This window comes from Daucus carota, chromosome 3, assembly GCF_001625215.2.
Source record: "Daucus carota subsp. sativus chromosome 3, DH1 v3.0, whole genome shotgun sequence".
NCBI lineage: Eukaryota > Viridiplantae > Streptophyta > Magnoliopsida > Apiales > Apiaceae > Daucus > Daucus carota.
The window spans coordinates 1,179,078-1,202,646 of NC_030383.2; the positions used below are offsets into that span (position 1 = coordinate 1,179,078).

The window sequence follows — 23,569 nt, forward strand, 5'->3', positions numbered from 1 at the left end:
AATTCTAAAATATAAAAACTAGGAATTAATGATCAGAACAATTATATTGAATAATTATTTAGTTTTACGAAGTTTCCTATCAGTCTAATCGCAATCTCCTTCCCTTGATAACTGTTATCGTCTCCCATTATCATTAACTTCAGCCTAGAAACTGGAAAATAAAATATTAATGATTATTCAATTCTATTCCAGCCTCTATCCTAATTTTACATACAGATTTTATAGTGTGTGCTGAGCACATATTAAAATCCACTTTTTAATTAGGTGTTGTATATTGACTCGCATCCCTTTAACAATGATGGTCATCTTCCTCTTAATTAAAAAGTGTACCGACCCTTTTCCATACTCCTTCCGTCCTATTTGATTGTATACAGTTTCTTTTTTGGATGTCCCATCAATTGTATACATTCCAAAAATGGTAAATTTTTATAATATAAAAAACTTAACTACACTCACTGCCTTCTTCCACTACACCCGCTTTATACATTAAAAATTAGTAGGTTCCACCATTTTACTAACCCTACACTTATTTTACACATTAAATATTAATGGGTCCCACTATTTCATCCACTTTTCTTACTTTCGTGCCACTTCCCATACGTATACTAATTACTGGGACGGAGGGAGTATAACTCTTGTTAATAAGCCAGGCATACGCAAGGGTCATACGTACCTAACCTTGCTATCTACTCCAATATTCTCAGTCTAAAGACTCCAAACGGAACCTTTCAAACATAAACTGTTACATACAGATATAATATATATTTGATCATAGTTAAAAATTCTAAACGCTACTGGTGAGTGGTGATTGGAGAACTTGTACGATAAATACTGCACACTAAGGGAGAATTCTGAAATTCTTTTTCCCACTCATCTTATTGTCTGATCATCAACTCGCTTCTAGCTTTCCTCGCTATATTATTGCCGCCCAGCTCTTTTCTACTTCTCTCTTGTTAGTCATTGTTGAAGTTTAAGCAATTTCATCAGCATCTTTCCTCTCTTTTCACCATAAAAAAAATTTGAAAAAATCATGATAGATCTGAATTCCATTCCATTTGTAGGACCGTTGGTAGCTAAAATTTCCGACAAGACAATAGAAGCACTGTTCCGACATGTAGAATATATGTTCCGTTACAAGGGTCTTGTTAAGGATCTGAAATCTGAAAATGATAAACTTCTGGCTGAGGAGACGAAGATGTCCAGAAAAGCTGAGCAAGAAAGTAACAATGGTAGAATACTGGAGAAGTATGTGGTGGAGTGGCAGAAAGAAGTCCAAGAAGAGCAGGAGAAAGTCACGAGGTGTTTGCAAGAAAATGAGAAGCTAAAGAGCCAACAGCAAAACTGTCCTCGCTACATCCGCTATATCCCACTTCCTCATCCCATCTCTCGTTATAGATTAGGCAAGGAGGCGGCCAAGGTGGCCAAGAGCACAACTGAGCTTACTGCAACCGGAAGTCACCACCTGGCAAGTCAAATTGCATATCTTCCTCTGGATATGAATGTACCTGTAACTGCATTTCAAGAGTTCAAATCTAGAGAAAAGGCTTATGAAAAGCTGGAGGAGCTAGTGACAGATGGAAGCTCTTCAATCCTTGGGATATATGGAATTGGAGGAGCCGGGAAGACTCGATTAATGGAGCGAATCACCACAGAAGCTGGTAAGAAGGGAACCTTTAACAAGGTCGTCCGAGCCAATGTGGGGAATGAGAAATTGGAGAACAAGACCATCATAAGCATACAAAACCAGATTGCAGGTAATTTAGGTTGCGTTTTTGAACGTCAAGATGATGTGGGACATAGAGCTGGTCAGCTGAGATCTAGTTTAAAGCAGGGGGGTAAGATACTCATCATCTTAGATGATGTATGGAGTAGGATACCTTTAGGTACTATCGGAATCATGTCTGCAGATGGTATGAGTTCCAAAGGAGGTAAGATTCTTTTGACGACACGAGATCACGAGGTATGCCAGCGTAACGACTGCGGGGATCTAGTCAAAGTAGAACCTCTTACACCTGCCGAAGCTTGGGATATGTTCAGTGAAACAGTTGGTGCTAAGATAATCGACTCTCTGCAGAATATATCCGTTGCCGAAGACATCTGTAAGAGATGCGGGGGTTTACCACTAGTCATTCTTGCTGTAGGTAACGCCCTCAAATTTAAGCCTCTTGATTCATGGAAGGATGCACGCAATCAACTTAAATTTTTCAAAATTCAAGAACTTCCTGGAATAAGCAAAGACGTGTATGCGTGTTTAAAGTGGAGTTTTGATAACTTGGTGGACGATGCGAAGGCATGTCTCTTGTTGGCTTCTATATTCCCTGAAGATGCTCACATTTATGTTAGCGAGTTGGTTGAGTTAGCAAGAGGCTCCCAGCTTATAAAGGCTGATGATATAAGAACAAGAGTATATTCAATGATTTATATTCTCAAGTCAGCCTCGTTGGTGCTTCAAGTCCGTTGGGGTATTATTGAACGTATCAAACTACATGACATAATAAGGGACATGGCAAGATCCATTGCTACCAAAGACTACGCATTCTTATTCGCAACAAGTAGCTCGTTGCCCAAGCATCCTGCTGATTACTCCGGTCTGAAAGTTCTGCATATAGATGTCGAGGAGGAGACTAGTCTACGTTTTCCAAGTAATGTAAAGTGCCCAGAACTGCATACACTGTCGCTATATTCATCATCATGGACATCATCATGGAAAACACCACGTACACTGATACAGCAGGTATTCAAAAACTGTTTTACATATTCGCTCAATTTTTGATTTATGATAACTATATATCTGATGATAGAATAAAAATAAGTGATTTGACGACAGATAAGTTTAAACGATATGAATTGTTATGAAACAGGATTTATGAGTCACATTTCATTAATTAATGCTATCGTCTAATATAAGCGTTATTTAACTTTTATAATTATTATATTATAATTGCTATAAAATTTTACTAAATTCTGATGTAAATAATAAATTAAATATTGAGTCATACATTAATCAAGATTGTGGAATTGTATAATATCAAAAATTAATTATATTTTAGGTGTCTAATTTTTAATATAAATTAAATTAAGTAATATGTGATTTATAATACATGAACCCGATCCACTTGTTTATTCTAATGAAAAAATATTTATTTTGATCTTGATTAATTAACGAGATAAATAAAAATATATACTAATTTAAATATATTAATTAAATTAATTTTTTATTTATGCTAAAAGATTAATTATTTAAAAAGTATTCCAGTTAAAGGGAAAATTTTATTCTTGTACAAATACCTTTAAAATAAAGTTACATATGAACTAAATACAAAATATTAAAGTCTATAATATATATTTAAAATATGAAAATTATAAGTAAATATTAAAAATTTGTACAGGGAAATACTCAGTTTAAAAGGAAGGCCTCCAACAATTGACAAAGGCCAGGTATTTTGGACATTCTCAAACATACTCGTATGATGTTTTTTGAACAAAAAGAACAATCTTATAATAACATATTATTAGACAGTGTTATTTGATTTGAAAATTATATATGATTGAATTTTTGGAATGATATATATTTAATATCCCGTGAAAACTTCTCACTGTTAATATTGTTGTACTGATTTTTACAAAGATGACTTATAATACATATCATAAAAAAGTTTAGTTTGATAACTAAAAAATTTATGAATTTTTTATAGTCTTCTACTATAAATTTGAAATCTTTTATATTTATTTTCGATTATCGGATAACTCTCTCTCGTAGGCTTTTGTTTATCAATGTTTCTAGATTTCTTAATCATTCTCTCACAGTAGTATGGATCGATGATTATGTATTTTATATGTATTATAGTTTTAAAAATTTTGTTTAGCCAAATCTTTAATTTATCCTCAGTTTTCATGGTACCTCTGTGCATGAGGTATTTACCTCAAAACAAATTTGATTAAAAATAGATCTAATTTTATTGTTTGGTTCAAATAGGTATTTTAAATTGTTTATTTTGCATATAGCTAAGTTTAGAGTGTTGTTTATAATTGGGTGCCGGCCCACTCTAAATTTATTTATATTATACATATTCTACATCCTCTTTTATATCAAATTGTGCATGTCTTTTATTATTTCAATTCACCAACTATCGGATAATTTAATACAAAGTAGATGTAAGGGAATGCATAAATCACCACCCTTGTTATTTTTATAAGAAAATAATACAAAAAATAAATATGATTACTCTAATGTTAAATTTGAAGAACATGTACGAGTTCTTTAAAATTTAGTTGTTGTATTTAAGAGCATTCACATCCGGACCCAACCCTCAATCCCAAAAATTTACTAAAAATATTAATTCCTCAAAAAAATTACAAATTTTTAAAAGTTTCTTACATCCCATTCCCTATATTCAATCCCTATTCTCATAGAAGTATAAGATAAGAATTGATATTTAATAAAATTATAATGAAATGATAATGAAATGGAGGATGAATAATGTATGAGGTACAAATAGTGAAACTCCAAATATGGGGATTTATTTCTAGTCCCAAAACCAAACCTTATTTTGGGATCTGAATGTAGACTACGTTTTTACAAAAAATAGTAGATTTCTTTAAAATAAATTATGGAGATGCGGTTGGCTTTGGGGGTTAGGGATGTGAATGCTTGATATGATTGATCCAAAATTTTGTTGTGGAATAATTGATATGGTTGATCCAAAATTTAGTTTTGGAATGATTGATATGATGATTGCTCCAAAATTTAGTTTTGAAAAAATTAGTACTATTGATTTAAAATTTAGATATTAGCTTTAATTGATTAAAAATGAATTAAATTTAACCGGAAGTTAGTTAAACTCAATAAAAGACAAGATCCAACCAATAAATTTGATTGGTCTAAAATTTAATTATGATAGTTTAAAATTATTTCAAAAATGGGTCTAAAATTTAGGTGTGAAGATTAAAAATAAATCAAAATTCACGGTTATATATCTCAAAAGATGAAGACTTAACATTATTGATCTAAATTTAACCGTCATATCAAATTATCTCAAAAATCACTAATCGGTTAAGTCAATGATTCAGGAGACTCGTGTCTTTGTAATTATCTTCCTATAATTTTGATATGAATAAAATGATTATTTATTCTTTTTTTAAGCAACATATACAACACATAACACATTTCATCCTTATTATTGGTTAGCTTCCTGAAAAAGCGAATCAGCGTGATCTTTGCAAATATGATAACTACACAGTTATAATATTTGTTCGTAAAATTTATACCTTTAAACATTTGATTAGACGTATATGTGAGGTAGAGTTACCTATCAATCCTTATATTTGTTCCCATATTATTATTTTAATAATAAATTTGAGAGACAAAATAGAAAATAGACAAAGACCAAGAAAGAAGAGGAGAGATGAATTTTTTATTCATAAATATTAAATATGTAATGACCAATAATTATTTAAAAATAGATAATGGATACCGTATCTAAATATGAGTTTAAGAACTTATTTAACTAATCTATTGGACTCTTTAAGATCTCATCCTCTTCTGTAAGGCCATAAGTAGTCATATTTGTCAAAGAAAATAAAAAAGCTGTTATTTTGAAAATTCTAATTATGTCTGCACTTGATGCATGTTATATGCTGGTGAAATAAAACACAAAAAATAACGATTCTTGCTTAAATTTCAGGACTGGATCAACGGTAAAATATTTACAAATCTCATATTTCTGGTGCTTGTGGGGTTTTCCTGGCCAAAGAAATTGTCTCTCAAATCATTGGGTGAACTTAAAACGCTTTGGTTCGACAATTGTGACCTAGAGTTCTTTGGTGAGACGGATGTTAAAATTCTTCCAGAGGGACTGGAAAATCTTTGTATTTGGGGGTCTCGTATGCCAAAACAGTTGAATGTACCAGAACTGAGCCATCTTCGAAAGCTAGACATCTATTCCAGTTCCGGAGGTAGATTATGTATGGTGCCAAATACCATATCAAGACTATCCACTTTAGAAGAATTACGTTTGCCATCTAATTTCTACATCAATGAAGAATGTGCAGAAGGTGGATCATTGTCGGTATTGGACGAGATTAGTGAATTGCCACTGACAAGTTTACATATTCGTTCCCGAGTATCCAAGTCAAGTAAACTTGCAACTATGTTTTCCAACTTACGTGAATTCCATTTGTTTGTTGGTGAGCCGCCGGCTAATAATCGGTCTATGAATCTGTCACCTGTTTCAGTGACGAAGTCAATTAAGTTGGTCAACCACGATCTTGTAGAGGGCTACCAGACTCTATTTCAGAAGGCTGAAGAGGTGATATTGTATGAGACTGATTTCCCAGGGAGTAGCATTGGGATCAGAGACACTAAAGAATTTATCAACTTAAGGTACATGCAAATTGAAAATTGCAAGGCCATGGAGTATCTAGCAAGGATTTCATCACCACAGGGTGAGATTCAGGAAAGTCTTCAGCGATCAACACCTTTTTCTAACCTGATCAAATTGGAAATTAAGTGTTGTCTCAGCCTAAAATACCTCTTCTGCGACTCTATTGCAAGATGTCTCCTCCTACTGGAAGAGCTCCACATAAGGGACTGTCCTTTAATGGAAGAAGTTGTACGTGAGGAGGGCAAAAGTGATGGAAATATCATTAACATGTCCAAATTACGAAAAATGAGCTTAATTAAATTGCCAAGACTCGTACATTTTTACAAGGACAAGATTCCCTATGCGCAAATTCAACCTCTGTTTGACAGAATGGTATGCTTTGCTTACCCCTCATCAATCATCATCATCATATTAATAATATTACTTACACTGTGTAATGATTTCAGGCAAAGTCAATAAACTATTTTGCACATAATTGATTCTTTTTGGTTACTTCTTTATGTCAATATATTTGTTTTAAGGGATTAAAGTTCGGAACTTGTAATCTTTACATTGTATCATGTACTCTCACAAGTAATAATGGCACTTGGAGTAAACTTTGGAAATAAGAACCTAAACAAACACCCTCGGAACTTGTAATCTTTACATTGTATCATGTACTCTCACAAGTAATAATGGCACTTGGAGTAAACTTTGGAAATAAGAACCTAAACAAACACCCGTCACGTATAAAAAAATATGTTTACGCTGTTCATGTAATATAATTTTAAGATTTTTAATACAGTAGTAACTTTTTATTACAAGTAGCACTTGGTTACAGTGTCCTTTCTGTTCTCTGATGGTATGCCTTTCACTGACTATTTGAGCAGGTTGCATTCCCTTCCTTGGAAATGTTGGATATCAGTGGTTTGGAAGACATAACTGACATTTGGGGAGATAATCATGACAATGCTTCCTCCTTTTCCCAACTGAAGACCCTGAAAGTAAAATTCTGTAATAAGCTTAAAAATGTGATCCCACCTGCCACGTTGCGTAGTTCACTCACCTCTGAAGTTGACACTCATGGAAGCCACACAGATTTGGTTACTGGCAGAGCTCCCGAAGGACTTGTGAAGGCCGTGGTTTCTCATAATCCATACAAAAAATTACAAATTTTTTTGAAGAAAACTGTACGTGCGTCGAGATCTGTATGCAGGAGGACCCCCACAATAACAGAAGAAAATTTGAATGATCCCTCTGATATTTCAGTTCAAGTTCCGTCCCAAAACACAAAGGTATGTCCATTGGTTCAAATGAGTCTAGAATGGTTGCCTTGTTTGGAAAAGACAGGGTTGAACTTTGAGGACCAATCCGGAGCAGTGAGTTTGTACCCGGATCTTAAAAAGTTAAATATAAATATATGCGAAAGATTGGAAAACGTGTCCATCATACCTTGTACCAACGGACATTTGATGAACCTTGAGGAAATGTCCGTGAGGCAATGCATTACGATGAGAGAGATAATTGGGGCAGGACCGGCAGGTAAACACAAAATGGCCAATGGCATTGTGTTCCATAAGTTGTGTTCTCTTCAACTAAGTGACTTGCCAAGTTTGACCAGTTTTTGGGGGGAGGCCAGTGGGGAAGCCAACAGCCACAAGGTATATTTATATTTAATTGCCAAATGAAAAAAATTTAAGATTCATAACATGCATCTGTTTTTTTTTTCGCGCGAGAGTGAGAGTATAGATCTATTATTGCTTTTATATCAAACTGACCACTCGTTTCGTCAAAATTTCTCACTTGACCCATCCATTTAATTTCAAACTCAAGCCACTATAAACCAAATACTATATATATTATTTTACCCACATTATTATTCATATTTCTTCACTTAATCATTTATCAAAAATCAAATGTTTGTTTTTTTTACCACAAAATCACTTCGAGTACTTTCATAATTGTCTCTAGTATATATCAAAATAATTTGGAAATTTTTAAAACAACATTACTATGTAGTTTAAAAAATATAAAGTTATAAATATATAATTATATGATCACCTTAGCTATGTTATTTTAAAAATTCCCAAATTATTTTGATAAATACTAGAGACAGTCATGAAAATACTCGAAGTTGTTTTGTAGTAAAAAAACAAACGATTGATTTTTGATAAATGATTAAGTGAAGAAATATGAATAATGATATGGGTAAAATGATATATATTTGGTTTATAATGACTTAAATGAGTCCGAAATTAAATGTGGGTCAAATGAGAAATTTTGACGAAATGAGTGGTCAGTTTGATATAAAACCCGATCTATTACTGTATCAATTTAACATTTCTGAGGTAAAGACGTTAAAGTGAGGAAGGCGCATTCACCGAGTCAGATTGACATAATGTATGGGATTGTTTTTTGTAGGTTGAATTCCCAAACTTGAAGAAGCTTCAACTCCGTTGTGGGGAAAATACTAGCTTACTGGAAATGATAGAGTCAGGCAGAGATGGTTCTACTTTTCAGCTGGAGAACTTAGCAATAAGCTGTGGTAAGGAGATACAAATTCCTAACCGATGGCTACTTCAATTAGATAATCTGGAAAGCTTGTCACTGGAACGCTGTTGGTCAGATGAGCTGAAATCTCTACGTTTCCAGAGATTGAATAAACTCACACTTGGTCAACTTAGTTGCTCTAGTATTTTCTCATTCCCAGACTTTGAAAGACTTCAACAGCTCCGAGAATTAAAAATAAGCAACTGTGATTCATTGGAACATATCGTGGAGGTTGTTGAGGGTGAAGAAGCTTCTGGCATGGATACGAAGACTGTTGCACTACTAGTTCTGCTGGAGAAAGTCACTCTTGAGGGTTTGCCAAAACTCAAAAGTTTTATTCGCACAAAGTCTAAGAATCTTATCCCCTGTTTAGAGCAGGTGGAAGGGGAACCCTCGATTCTTTTCACATGCTCTGTCTTTGGAAACCTCCAACAGCTGACATGGTTAGAAGTGAAAGATTGCAGATTATTGGAAGGCATCGTAGAGGTTGCAAGAGGCAATGAGACTTCTAACAGGATTATCAGATTCCCTAAACTCTGGAGAATTTTTTTCATAGATTTGCCAAACCTCCGGAATTTCAGTCCCGCTACAAGCTATACTTTCAAGATGCCCAAATTATATTTTTTTCACCTGTATCGTTGTCCCCTGGTTGGGAATAAACCCTTCTTGCGAATAATCGCAGAACAGGTAGATGTTTATTCCGACGAGCATCCAGAAGGGATAGTCGTTCAAAACCTCAACGACTACCCGAGAAGAATAAACAAGCTCGAAAGCGTGGGGGAATCAAGTAAAAGCAATCAGGATGTGGAAGTTGAAGAAGAGGAAGAGGGAGTTGTTGTACAAGAAGAAAATGAGATACAAGAGGAGACCTGAAAAACTTGAAGAATTGTAATTCAAATATTTTTCAATCATCTCGACTTTCTTTTCCTTTTCTCGAGAGAAATTGTCGGACTGTATTGTTTTGTTTTGTTTTTGTTTTTTTTGTTTTTGTTTTTCAAAAGAAGTCTGAATTGTGAATTGAATTGGAGGCTCAGTTCAAGACTTCAAGTAATACATAATGATATTACCCAATATTCATGTAACTTTTTAATTGTCTACATTAATTCAAAATTTTCATAGAAATAATATATATATATATATATAGGCAATTGATCAAATAGAAACTAATATTATTATAGAAACTAGAAACCACTCATGTGATCACTGTTTATAAGTACAGATATCACTCGTTTATACTCTATTAATCACTATTTTATACAGCAAAATTAACATATTTTATTGTTGATAATTGACTAAATTTGCTTATGTATAGTATTGGTGATCGATTATTGATGATCAATTATTGTTGCAGAGTATCTATAATGGTAAAAAGTGACGAGATGAGGTGCGTGGAATTGATAAATAGTCACTAGTAATGCCAAGTAATGGCGGCAAACGGTGGGAGGTCAATCGTGGTTATAAGTGATGGTCGCAGCAGTGGAAAAGGTTGATAATGATGCGAGGAGGTTCATCAATGTAGTATGAGCGAAGATGATGATGATATACGTTGTCTATATGTATATTTATATATTTATATTTATGAGATGTCTTATATAGAAAACAGTGATTTGTGTTGTACAAATGAGTGATTTTTGATGTTAAAAACAGTGATCAAATATGGGTCAGAGACTAGTTTCTAGTTTCTAGGCTAATTTAGTTTCTAGTGGAGTAAGCCCCTATATATATATACACATTATATATATAATTTTTAAATATATATTTTAATGATCCGTTCGGTATAATTAGAACCTATAGCCTAAAATGCAAGTTAAATTTTTTAATTTAAACCCAATTTGAATTTTGTCAATTTTTTTCACAACGATACCAAATAGATATCGAACAATTTTTTTAATTTTTGACTACACAAATATATTTTTTATAAGTTATTTGTTTCTTTATTCTAATTATTTTAATGTTACATTCAATTCAATTAAAGGCTATAACTTAGACCTAGACCGCTATTATTAAGTTTTTAATTTCTATTCAGTTGGATTTTATGACTAAAAAAACATACATTCTAGAAAGATGCCACCGAAAAAAAACATAAATTCCAGCGAAAAATAAAAGCTACTGCTTGCCCCACGAGAGGCTTGCAATGATATTTCTCGATACGGCCAAAAATCGACATACATTTCACTATTCAAACTTTGAAACATATATCTGGCCGCAAGTGAATTTCGGCCTTTAGCTCACATCAATTATGCGGCACATGATTGGTCGAAACTCGGAAATGTTAGATACATTGAAACTGCAAGGGGCAAAAAAAATTTGGGCCATTTTATCATGAGAAAACAGTAAGTGTTGCATAAGCCACATGCAGCACAAGACAAGAAACAATATAAAAGCTTTGGCTCTGAAAAGGTATGGAAAAGAGCAGGCCCCTCTAACAGACAGAAAGATAGGGCCATCTCATAATAATAAATGATTGAATAATACTCTTTGTTTTCTTCCCCTTATCTTTGCTTCATTTCATTTTCAGTCAAACCCAGAAACTTGTTTATATGTATTTGTGTTCTTACTTAGCTTTCATACTCATTGAGCATGATTTATATGCAACATTTAATCTTTATCTACTTTCGCATAAATTATTATTATAAATGAAATGATATAATTTTCCTTCATCCTACTTTCTAATAAGATATTGTTATAAATGAAATGATATAATTCCTCTTCATTCTACTTCCGAATAAGATATTATTATAAATGAGATGAAATATTGTTACGAATATGATCTCTCGTATATGTGTACATATAATGTGTCAGGTATCTGTGTAAACTACAAAAACTTTTTTGATACGTAATATAATTTGTGATAATTTTCAGTGATCCTAATTTTCAATGAGATATAATTACGTATGAAGATTTCTCATAATCTCATTTTCCGAGTGAGATATAATTAATATGATAAATAAATACTATATCTTGTTTGATATAATTGAGTTCTCTTCTAAGTCTGAAGGTCACAATGAGTTATGATTAGGAGGTATCATAGAGCCTTAACTCCCTGTTTGGTATCTGCTGTTGATTAAGATGGGGGCAATTATCGACTTTATATATGAGGATATCAGAGTAGCTAAGAGCCAGGTTTGCAGTTTTCCTAACCATTATCATTGTCACCATCAATTTTCTTCATTCAAACTCTTAAATTAGCAATCAAATTGATTGCCAGCTTAAAACAAAGGGGATTACAGTGGCAACGCATCTGGTCCATTATATAAGTTGATGGATTTTTTACACTTATCTTTAGAAAGTTTGACCATATATTTTAAATTGTTTGTTTAATTTTTTTTTGAATAAAAAATAAATATTTTTTAAAAAAAATATCAATTTCAGATATTTGGTCAAACCACCTAAAGATGTAAAAAAATCAAACGACTTATATAATGAAACAAAGAATAGCAATTTTACTACGACAAATATTAGCAATGATTAAAATAAGATAGTACCTAATACATTCCATCTTATACAATGCATCTTCGGAATCACAATGCCATGAAAAAAGTTCTCAGTTCTGCACTTCTGCTCATATGTCCCGCTGGACGTATGAATTCTGCATCCCGGAGGGGGGCTAAAAGAACCTGCTATCTACAGATGAAAAGGCCGTCATCAATATAATCAGGCTCAGTTCTTAACAATGCCACAACGAAGAAACCTACTATGAAAAATCTTGACATCTCAATCTTAAGGAACACAAAACTGACTTTCAATACACATCATTGCAAAGAAATCTAATATACCGAACACAAGTCTTTCACCATGAACCAATAGCACCGCAAACTGCAACTCTGCAAGTCGGCAAAGAAAGTTGTATACCCTAGAAGAGGAAACTGAGACCCAAACCAACAATATCAACTGTTTATACAATCCTCACGCAAATCAAGGTTCTTTGCGACATGAGCTTCTTTTAAACAAATCACTGCATTCCCCCACTTCCCAGTGTCAGCTCCAAATCGTCTAATCCCACCTCATGAATCCTCTCCCCTTCCCATGCCTTCACTGGTTCTTTCTCGAACTCAAAATCTATCCCTTTTCCTTTATCTGAGAGTGCATTCTGGGAAGAAATGTTCTGTGTCGCAGGTTTCACAAGATTAAAAGTCGGAGAGGTTGGAACCAAAGGGGGTGCACATGTTTTGAAGTTCATCCATCGTTCTGAATCAACTGTGGAGGAATCAGATTCATCACATTCCGGTATAGTGGCTGGAGGGACACGTTGGCCACGAGTTGGACTACTAGGGGCAGAAGCAGCCAAAAAGGGGAAACTCAATGACGCAGATTGTTTGGCAATGGACTCCCAATTGAAATTTTGCATGGAGATTCCGGTGGTCGATGATGACAGAGGTGGTGTTACGGGGCAACTATTTGAAATCCGAAGTGGAGGGAGAGATGATGGATTGGAATAACGCATAAATGAAAATGGATTTGATGACATCTGAGCATCAAGCCTGGACGGACTTGGGAAGGAAGAGGACGATGGACTTGGTTGATAAGAAGGAATAGGACTTTGAAATGCTGAAGATGGGGGACTTGGCCATCTTGAAGAGCATGGGGTGGTGTGGGTTGAAGTACCACCAATATCCATTGATCCAATATCAAGTGAGGGCGGTCTTGATCCCTAAATAATATAGTGCATTAAACAGTATTAGACAATCATAAATACTACCAGCAAGGGGGTCTCAAAAAACTGGTTCACCTAAGGACAATATAAACAAACAACAAGAATAGACATTTATTCCAATAGTTTGAGAATCCGTGGCACAGTGCTGCAGAAAAATGTCACCACAAAAGCAATGAATGTAACATTGCATTACCCAGACTATTCAGTTCAGCTCCAGAAACCCGCTTCACTAACTTGAACATGGTAATGGACACTTGACATGTCATTTAAAGCCAAAAACATGCATGTTATTCAATGAATTAACACTTAGTATATCAAAGAAATCTTCCCAATTTCAGCTAATAAATTTACAACAGGGCAAGCGAGATATCCGATTCTTCACAAAATTCATAACTTCTTGCAGACAAATCCCCCCACACCCAGAACGAGAAAAGCCCAAGTAAGCCCTTGACTTTCCCAAATCAAGATCTACTCCAAAATGCAAGACAAAACTCGAATTTACAGAAATTCAAGGAAAGGGCAATTCAAGAATCTATAGATCTAGCACAAAATCACCCACCAACACAAAATGAAACAGATCAAATAACCAGACAAGCCTATCAAATCAAAGATAACATCAAGAAAATAGAGCAAAATTCATGAACCTTTCGATAAGTAGTGCCATCAGATTCAACAACCCAACCAGCACGAGCACAAAGAGCTTTCAGAACCTCGTTATTATCACAATGCTTAGGTAGATTAAAGTTCCCTTGAGCTCTCAAACCCGCATATATCTTTGCTGCTATTGCTCTCCTCCTCCTCTCTCTCCTCTTGTTATTCTCTCTCTCCCTCCATGACGGCTTCCTCCTCCCTCCTCCTCCACTACCTCCAGCTGCAGCTGATGATGCAGGTGATTCACCTTCCCAATTCATCATCTCTCTCTCTCTCCCAAATCTCTCTCCCTCAAAACCCAATCTCTCCCAAATCTCTCTCCAATCTCTCTCTCTCTCTCTCTCTCTGTAACTGAAAGTTAAGTATAGATAATTAGATATGTAAGAAGGTGGGGTGTAAGAGAATTCTGTTCCGTTCACGAGGATTAGGCTTCTCTATACTTTCCTCTTGTGTGTGTGAAACTGAAAGTACAGAAACAAACCCACACACACAATGTTTTAGCTGTGGTATCTATGTCATGCTTGTGCGCGTATACTATGCATACATTTATAAACAAACAAAACTGCCTTCACGCAATAAGTGAATCACACAAGTTTACTATTCATTCTCCCTCGTCTCTTTTGTTAAATAAAAATAAATAAATAAATTTATTTTCCTCCTTAACTTATACTATAATAATAATAATAATAATAATAATAATAATAATAATAATAATAATATTTCCAGGCCATCTTAATGTGCCAATTTGATATTAATTATATAAAAAACTAAAATTGATGTATTGGTTTTTTTTGCCATGACACCATGAGTATAAACCTCGAGAATTAAAATTAATAAGTAAACTTATCAATTCAAGATTTATTAGAGATTTTTTGATAAATTGAAATTTTTTAATTAAATCATTATATAATCAATAAACTAATGACATATTTTTTAAATCAATAAAAAAAATATCAATAAATCAAAGATTTCTAGAACACATGTTGTCGTCCACGCTATTTTTCAGTTAGCACTTGGCATGAACAACTCTATTTTTCAGTTAGCACTTGGCATGAATTGTTTCAGTTAGCACTTGGCATGAACAACTCGAAGTTAGCATACATAAATTTGTATATCATCACTTGAGAGGTATGTAATTTACAGATAAATTTAAGTTGACAAAAATAAATATAAAAATTTACATCTCGCTGAAAATAATAAGTAAACTTTTTGGCTAATCCACACTGACTCATATTTCTAAAAATAATAAGTAAACTTTTTGGCTAATCCACACTGACTCATATTTCAGAATATGTTATCGCAAGCTCACATATATCTTAATTATTTAAGAAACAATGAAACTAAAGTTGATTGAGCATATTGATGCTCGATATTTACCTTATTTCAGACTTCATGGAGCAAATTAATAGTTTAAATCGGCCTGACAAACAGATTATAATTGGTCCTTGCAGTAACAGTCTGACAGACTAACAAAACTGAATCCCTGGACCTGTGTCAGTGTTACAGATTTGCGTAAAAAAAAAAAAAAAGTTCATCGTTTAGTTTTTTTACAAACACATTTTAAAACATCACCTACACGTAATCTATTATGGGACCAGGTCCCTGGCATACGGCTGCCAGGGACTGGTTAACCGGCACCCTATTTCCTGGCCGTTGGATGCATATCCAGCGGCCAGGATCATATTAAAGTTTTAATATGTCCAGCGCTTTTTTAGCGCTGGACGGGGATTCCCATGTCCAGCGCTAAAAAAGCGCTGGACATGGGAATCCCCGTCCAACGCTAAAAAAGCGCTGGACATATTAAAATTTTAATATGATCCTGGCCGCTGGATATGCATCCAACGGTCCAGAATCTGGATGCCGGTTAAGCGCTCCACAGCATACGGATGCTGTGGACCGCTACCCATCTATTATATATATAATACTACAACATGGGTTTTGGTGAGCCAATTTAATCATTAATATCCTCATTAATATCTACACTAATAATTATTTCATTTAATTTATTACACATTATTAATTACTAATAACTACATATCTAATATCCGTCATTGATTATATCTAATTATTATGTCTTAATTAATACACTCTTTGTCCCATTTAATTTTATACGTTTCAACTGCTTGACACACATTTCAATGCTCTTAGAAAATATAGTTATGTAACTTATTTTTGAGGATTTTTTTTTCCTAAATAAAAATTTAACATCCAAACTTTAATTCAAAAAAAAGAAAATTTAAAAAATAAATTACATAACTACACTTTGCAGGAGCATTAAAGGTCGTGCCATGTTCGCGTCCGTGTGCCTCGGTGTATACTATCTAGGGGGCGGAGGGAGTTCCTAGCGAATACTAATAATCCCTCTGTTTTTTTTTATTTGACGTTTTGACTTTTGACATACTTCTTTAGATGATTGACCGGGTAGTAAAAGTTATTATTTTTAAGTTATTTTTTTGTGAATAAAAGTTTTAGTTGTATATTTTTATTCAGAGAAAGAAAATTTAAAAAATAATATTTTTAACTACCTGGTCAAAGCACTTAAAAGTGTGCCTAAAGTCAAACGTCAAATAAAAAAACAGAGAGAGTAATTTATTTATCATTAGATCATCTCATCAATCATTATACATTATTAACTGCTAATAACTACATATTTAATACATGTTATTAATTATATCCCAAACTTTAATTCAGAAAAACAAAATTTATAAAAAAAATTTACACAACTACACTTTGCAGGAGCATTAAAATTTGTGCCGTGTTCCCGTCCGCGTCCCTCAATGTATATTGTTAGGGACGGAGGGAGTATGTAGCAAATACTAATAATCCTCCTGTCTTTTTTATTTGACTTGACGTTTTGACTTTTGGCACCCTTCTTTTGATGAGTTGACCGGGTAGTAAAAATTATTATTTTTAATTTATTGTTTTTTTGAATAAAAGTTTTAGTTATATATTTTTATTCAGAGAAAGAAAATTTAAAAAATAATATTTCTAACTACCTGGTCAAAGAACTTAAAAATGCATGCCCAAAGTCAAAGCGTCGAATAAAAAAAATAGAGAGAGTAATTTATTTATCATTAGATCATCTCATCAATCATTATACATTATTAACTACTAACAACTACTCCCTCCGTCCCACCCATTTCTTATCAAATGGGTTGGGCACGGAGGTTAAGGAATATGTATAAAATAGTGGAAAAGTGGGTAAAGTGATGGGACCCATTGATTTTTAATGTATAAAAAGAAGATAGTGGAGTAAAAGTAGTGTGAAAAGGAAAGAAAAGTGGAGAAGTGGTGGGACCCATTGACTATTTTTGGTAAGTTTTGAAATGTAAAGAATTGGATGGGACACCTAAAAAAGGAAAGTGTAAAGAAATGGGTGGGACGGAGGGAGTACATATTTAATATATGCTATTAATTATATCTAATTATTAAATCTCCTTAATACTTTCTCTGTCCCAAAATAAGTGTCATTTTGACTTTTTTCACGTAGTTTAAGGTGAAAAAAAATACTTCGGCATATTATTTTTGAAATTTTCTTTTTCTGAATAAAAGTTTATCATCTATATTTTTATTCAGAAAAAGGAAATTTGAAAAATAATGTGTAGAAATATTTTTTTTGCATTTGAAATTACGCGAAAAAAGTCAAAGCGACACTTATTTTGGGACAGAGGGAGTATCTAACGAATACTAACAATGGTAATTCAGTTATCATTGGATCATTTCATCAATTATTATACATTGATAATTACTTATAAATACATGAATAATATTTAGAGTAAATGACAAAGCGGTGGCCGTAGTTTTCCAAATTTTACAAGATGGTGGCTGGACTTTAAAAACTACATAATGGTGGCCGGAGTTTACTTCCGTCATTTAATAAGGTGGCCGTCGTGAACCTCCGTTAATTTTCCTCCGTTCTGAAAAATAGAAAAGTAAATGACAAAGTGGTGGTTGTAGTTTTCCAAATTTTACAAAAGGTTGGCCGGATTTCCACCATTTTGTCGTTTATTCTTTTATTTTTCGGAGTTAACGGAGGAAAATTAACAGAAGTTCACGACCGCCACCTTATTAAAAGGCGGAAGTGAACTGCGGCCACCATTATGTAATTTTAAAAATCCAGCCACCATCTTGTAAAATTCGGAAAATTGCAGCCACCAATTTGTCAATTACTCTGATATTTATTAATAATAATATCTTATACATTATTATAAAATAATACTTTTGAGGGAAAATAGATTTTTTTCGCCACCCAACTTACTGTTTGTTTAGAAATTTGCCACCGAATTATAAATTTTTTCCTTTTTGTCACTAATATTAGGTTCAGATATTTTTTTTTGTCACTAATATTAGGATCGGATTAATTTATTAACACTATATTATTCTTTTTAGCATTATTGAAACATAATGGTAGTCCACAATATTATGGTGACATGATGTGTCTATATCTTTATAGGGAGTACTCCATATGTGTCCTCGTTAGTGTACCTTGGAGGACGAGAATTTGACACGTATTTTAAGCCTCCTAAAAAAATTAGTTTCATTAATTATTTTAATTTTTTTCTGAATAAAAATTTAACATTTGGATTTTTATACACAAAAAAGAAAATCTTAAAATTAAATTATGGAACTATGTTTTATAAAAAGTAGGAAAAGAACTATAAAAAATTGAGGAGGGCGGAGGGAGTAATAATAACATAAATGAGCGGTAAAATCGAGAATAATTGTATATTGTCTACTTTTATTATAGTATTCGTCCTTATTTTTTTACAATAATATAGATAATTGTAGCTGACATCTAATCTTGATTTTTAAGAAATAATATATAATATAGACAATAGACAATCATAACTTTTATTTAAAAAAAATTAAAATAATTTATGAAATTAAATCTTTTAGGAGTCTTAAAATACATGTAGGTGAACTATCTACGGTACATATAATATACTATATACAAAGATATAGACATATATCAGATCTTCATAATATATTGTAGACTATCATTATATTTTAGTATAATACTAAAAAAATAACATAAAGCTAATATTCAAATCCGAACCTAAGGTTAGTAACGAAATATAATACTAAAAAAATAACATAATGTTAATATTCAAATCCGAACCTAAGGTTAGTGACGAAAAAGAATCAGAACCTAACATTAGTGACAAAAAGGAAAAAAATTATAATTCGATGGCAAATTTCTAAACAAACCATAAGTTGGGTGGCAAAAAAATCTATTTTCCCTACTTTTGAATGAATGTGTCCTTAAAATATTTGTAAAATACTCATTAATATCATTCATTTCATCAATCATTATACATTATTAATTACGAATAACTACATATTCAAAATAAAAATATTCTTTGCGAGGAATTCACCAAGTTAATGCACTCAAAGTAAAGAGTGAACCAATATACAGTTAGGCAACTCAAGTTATAGGTTATGATTAGTAAAGAATTGATTGTAGGCAACTCAAGTTATATGTCATGATTAGTTAGAATTTATCTAATTCATCAAACTAATGCACTCAGATCAAAAAGTGAACCAATATACGGTAGTTAAAGACAACTCGAGTTATATGTTATGATTAATAAAGAATTGATCTAATTAGTTAAACAATTCGAGTTATATGTTTTGATTAGTAAAGAATTTATCTAATGTAGTTATCGTATTTCTTAATAGATTAAGTTACTGTATCTTGTCAAAAAAACTATGCACACATAATATTACAATAATGGGTAAATGTTTTATGAATTTCCATATGCATGAATGTTAAGGGTTTCATGCATGAATGTTAAGGGTTCTTATCATGCTAATTTGATTTAGTTACGATTAAGGAAACTCGAATTATATGTTATGATTAGTAAAGAATTGATCTAATGTAGTTAGGCAACTTAAGTGATAAGTTATGATTACTAAAGAATTTATATAATTCATTAAGCTAATGCACTCAAACCAAAAAATGAACCAATATACAATAGTTAAAGGCATTTCGAGTTATATGTTATGATTAGTAAAAAATTGATATGATATAGTTAGGCAAATGTAGTTATATGTTATGATTAGTAAAGAATTGATAGAAAGTAGTTATCATATTTCTTAATAGATTAAACAAGTTATTTTGTCAAAAAGACTATGCACGCATAATTACAATAATGGGTAACTGTTCCATGAATTTTCATATGCATGAATGTTAAGGGTTGCACACATGAATGTTAAGGGTTCTGATGATGCTGATTTGATTTAGTGTAGTTGGAGTTTAGTTGTCGATAAGATTATTTCACAGTATAGTATATAATATCATCAGTTCTCCGCTAATTTTCTTTTGGTTTGTGGTGATCTTTTTTAATCCACTTTGATAGATTTTTTTTTGGCTATTTCTGCATTACGTTCTCAAAACATAAAAAAGACGCATAAACTCAAATATAGAAATATTTAGAGCATGCCCGTGCCTCGCACGGGCTATAAAGCTAGTTAACACCAGATGCTGCAACCAGTAACCCTCACTCTATATGCACCGAGTGAAGTAGGTCTGACCGATGTACCCACCAGACATTGCCCTTCTCACATTAGATTCAAACAACTTGGGGTTATCCCTCAGCACTGCTGCTGCATCATGGTTCAAGGGGTCCTCGTGATTTGGTTCCTGCATAAACAAGATCAATTATTGATGAAATGCAATACTACTATGCAACCATCAAATCAAGATGACTGATATGTACCGTGAAGAGATGGTATAACCCATAAATAATTGTGTTAATATTAAGGACAGGCTTCCAGTCTTCCCGGAGAATGTTAAGGCATACATTTCCTTCCAAGTCAATATTTGGATGGTAGATCTGAAAATATTTGTCTACATTAGTGACTACTTCTCCGCATTGAAAGATTTATTTATAGGTCTTTCAAGCACTCTTCATATTAGAATAAATATATAAGAACTGGTGCTATTCTTTCCTTTTCATACCTTTGTCTTGCATTTGACTTTTGGTGCCTCATGAGGATAGATAGGAGATATTTGAAACGTGAAAGTAAATGCGCCACCCCTGAAGACAAGCATCAACGTAGACAAGACATGATGTTACATACAGAAATGCATTAATCAGATGATACAACTGGTAAACTACTTGCCAGCTTGAAAGTTTTTCCTCTATTCCTTTCAAGTAACAGAGTGACCAGTGATCCTTTCTATAGGCATACTTACAAGTAATATCCTTCATCAGGTCGAATTGTGACTTCAAAGTTCATCAGATTATCCTTGCCATTAGGGAATGACATGCGGCATGTTTTGGGAAGGTTTAGTTCGCTTATATCTACATGCAAAAGCAAATGCGTATACAGCATTCAGATTTAATCATATCAAATGGTCAAAAGATACAAATATTGTTGCATGACAGACAAGTAAAACTCCCCTTGTTCAGGAGAGAACTCTGGCTTGATAAGTTTGCATGTGTCAATGTTTCATATCAGTTAACATTTACCCCAAACCAAGAGAACTTCTACTAAATGTCAATGGCATGTCACAGAAACTATAATATCATAGTATCACACTGTAGGATATTGTGCCAAAAGCCTACACATTGTGCAAGACTACAATATTAATACTAATGCATTGTGGTACACACCGCCTAAAACAGTCATGTTGAGGAATCAAGAGTATACGCCAAATCAGATTTCTTAACCTATATTATTTTATTATAAATGCACCAAAAAACTAATTTATCTCCCAATTCCAACAATCTGAGAAGGACATCCTCCCTTGCTAATGATATCATTCCTAGATGTACTAAAAACGTTCAGATAGAGATGCTTAAGAGTAAAGACAGTGCAATTTAATCCAGATCATGAAAGCCTTGAACGAAAAAATTCTCGGCAACTGTCAAGTATGTAAAGGAATTTTCCTTTGACAGTAAAACTTTTTTCACCATACTACTTTCTGTAAAACTCACCTTAGTCAGAAGCTAAGACAAAGTATAACTCCAAAGGATTAAATTCGTACATGGATAAGTGAAATTACATTTCTACTTCAAACTCGACGCCAACAGCTCAGATCCTGCCTTATAGGACCAACGGGAACTTTTCAATGCTTAGGCCCAATAAACAGTTATCACAATGTAACTTTGATTTGATACAGAATTAACCAAAATCAATACCCTTATGAAGTCGTAGTTCTCCTGCACTTTGCTTCTTGCCTGGAGGCTTCCCATTAGAATTCTCAGCAGCTTCTCTCTGCTTCTCCTTCGCTTTAAACAATCCAATCATTACCCCTGCATATAAAGGAAATGTTCAAAGAAATGCTAAATAATATACAAGCATGTGCACATTGGAATTAGTCATATGATCAGGAACCTGTCAAAAGCAACTAGTAGACAAATCCCTGCTACAAAAATATATAAAATCCAAATTTTGATTAAAAAGTAAGCCCAACAAATTATAAATATATATATCAAATGATTAATAAACTACACTCTTGAATCCCAACATATTATGGAATTATGATCATATCTTCTAGGGGGATATATGGTCATTATAAAATTCAGTTTGAAAACATTTAGCCACTAAAATTTAACAATGTAAGATCACAAGAGAGTAAAATATTAGCAAACAAAATAGGATCTGGCAGGCACCATCCCAGATGGGGTCTGCCTATATCATGTAACATGCGTGAATTAAGTGTCTATTCTCCAACAAAACTTCGACGAAGGCCAGAGACTAGAAAATTGGGTAGTAAGAAAACAGGTAAATCAAGTACCAACATCCTGATCTACTTCCCAACACTAATCCAAAACCATAATTAATTTAATTAAAAAAAATCATATTATTATCCTACTACAATATATCATAAAAATGTTCACTCAACATTATTTCTGAATTGTTGCATAAAAATAACCATCACTCAGTCTTTCATCAAAACTCGACTAGCAAATCTCAAAACATCGCAATAAGACTAAATTCCAGCTCCTCCATAGCTACCACATCATCCTAGATATTCACAGCTATCAAACTACTTTTCTATTACCACAATGATACAATTCTCAACAGAACTAGCTTGTATCTCCTTTACATATACTTTTCGACTAATCCAGCACAATCGCAACAGATAATATAGCAAATGCATAAGAATCAACAAGACATATAGACTTGATTATCTTTGTGATGTTGCGTATAACTGTAGCATATGTAATAAGTAATACATGGAGATTAAGAAAAGGCGCACACCTGCTTGATAAAAGGCCTGAGAGAGTGTAGCACATTGACTAATTTGGCTGCCTTGTTCTCTACTTGTAATAGAATGAGTGGGAATCTAAAAGTACAAATTTAGGATACTTCATTCATTTCTCAGTTTCAGGTAATAATT

The 23,569-nt window shown here is 33.1% G+C and overlaps 3 protein-coding genes across 4 annotated transcripts; 1 reads left to right on the forward strand and 2 right to left on the reverse strand.

Moving 5' to 3' along the window:
• Nucleotides 1–702: 702 nt before the first annotated feature.
• On the forward strand, nucleotides 703–9,994 carry LOC108214435 (disease resistance protein RPS2). Its single transcript, XM_017386428.2, has 4 exons — nucleotides 703–2,734; nucleotides 5,685–6,755; nucleotides 7,253–8,023; nucleotides 8,784–9,994. The coding sequence occupies exons 1-4, from the start codon at nucleotides 1,031–1,033 to the stop codon at nucleotides 9,783–9,785; spliced, it is 4,548 nt and encodes a 1,515-aa protein (XP_017241917.1). The 5' UTR covers nucleotides 703–1,030; the 3' UTR covers nucleotides 9,786–9,994.
• A 2,341-nt stretch (nucleotides 9,995–12,335) lies between these two features.
• LOC108215277 (protein BRASSINAZOLE-RESISTANT 1) lies at nucleotides 12,336–14,767 on the reverse strand. Its single transcript, XM_017387702.2, has 2 exons — nucleotides 14,211–14,767; nucleotides 12,336–13,563 (listed from the first exon to the last, which is right to left on the reverse strand). Exons 1-2 carry the CDS (start codon nucleotides 14,478–14,480, stop codon nucleotides 12,865–12,867), a joined length of 969 nt encoding a protein of 322 aa, XP_017243191.1. The 5' UTR covers nucleotides 14,481–14,767; the 3' UTR covers nucleotides 12,336–12,864.
• A 796-nt stretch (nucleotides 14,768–15,563) lies between these two features.
• LOC108215085 (NEDD8-conjugating enzyme Ubc12-like) lies at nucleotides 15,564–22,477 on the reverse strand. Of its 2 annotated transcripts, XM_017387425.2 has the most exons (6): nucleotides 22,365–22,477; nucleotides 21,416–21,524; nucleotides 21,179–21,257; nucleotides 20,937–21,053; nucleotides 20,689–20,860; nucleotides 15,564–15,799 (listed from the first exon to the last, which is right to left on the reverse strand). In XM_017387425.2, exons 1-5 carry the CDS (start codon nucleotides 22,471–22,473, stop codon nucleotides 20,723–20,725), a joined length of 552 nt encoding a protein of 183 aa, XP_017242914.1. In that variant the 5' UTR covers nucleotides 22,474–22,477; the 3' UTR covers nucleotides 15,564–15,799; nucleotides 20,689–20,722. The 2 variants fall into 2 exon arrangements, with proteins under 2 accessions (XP_017242914.1, XP_017242913.1); XM_017387424.2 differs by lacking the exon at nucleotides 15,564–15,799 and having other exon boundaries at nucleotides 20,616–20,860.
• Between the last annotated feature and the right edge of the window lie 1,092 nt (nucleotides 22,478–23,569).

What these genes read in the sequence shown, in the direction of transcription:
- LOC108214435 (XM_017386428.2), top strand. Translation starts at nt 1,031, where the DNA reads ATGATAGATCTGAATTCCATTCCATTTGTAGGACCGTTGGTAGCTAAA. An exon ending in CACGTACACTGATACAGCAG is followed by an intron (nt 2,735 to 5,684) that starts GTATTCAAAAAC and finishes CTTAAATTTCAG; the next exon opens with GACTGGATCAACGGTAAAAT. An exon ending in GGGAAGCCAACAGCCACAAG is followed by an intron (nt 8,024 to 8,783) that starts GTATATTTATAT and finishes TGTTTTTTGTAG; the next exon opens with GTTGAATTCCCAAACTTGAA.
- LOC108215277 (XM_017387702.2), bottom strand. Translation starts at nt 14,480, where the DNA reads ATGATGAATTGGGAAGGTGAATCACCTGCATCATCAGCTGCAGCTGGA. An exon ending in ATGGCACTACTTATCGAAAG is followed by an intron (nt 13,564 to 14,210) that starts GTTCATGAATTT and finishes TATATTATTTAG; the next exon opens with GGATCAAGACCGCCCTCACT.
- LOC108215085 (XM_017387425.2), bottom strand. Translation starts at nt 22,473, where the DNA reads ATGATTGGATTGTTTAAAGCGAAGGAGAAGCAGAGAGAAGCTGCTGAG. An exon ending in AGAACTACGACTTCATAAGG is followed by an intron (nt 21,525 to 22,364) that starts GTATTGATTTTG and finishes TTTTGCATGTAG; the next exon opens with ATATAAGCGAACTAAACCTT. An exon ending in CCTGATGAAGGATATTACTT is followed by an intron (nt 21,258 to 21,415) that starts GTAAGTATGCCT and finishes GCTTGTCTTCAG; the next exon opens with GGGTGGCGCATTTACTTTCA.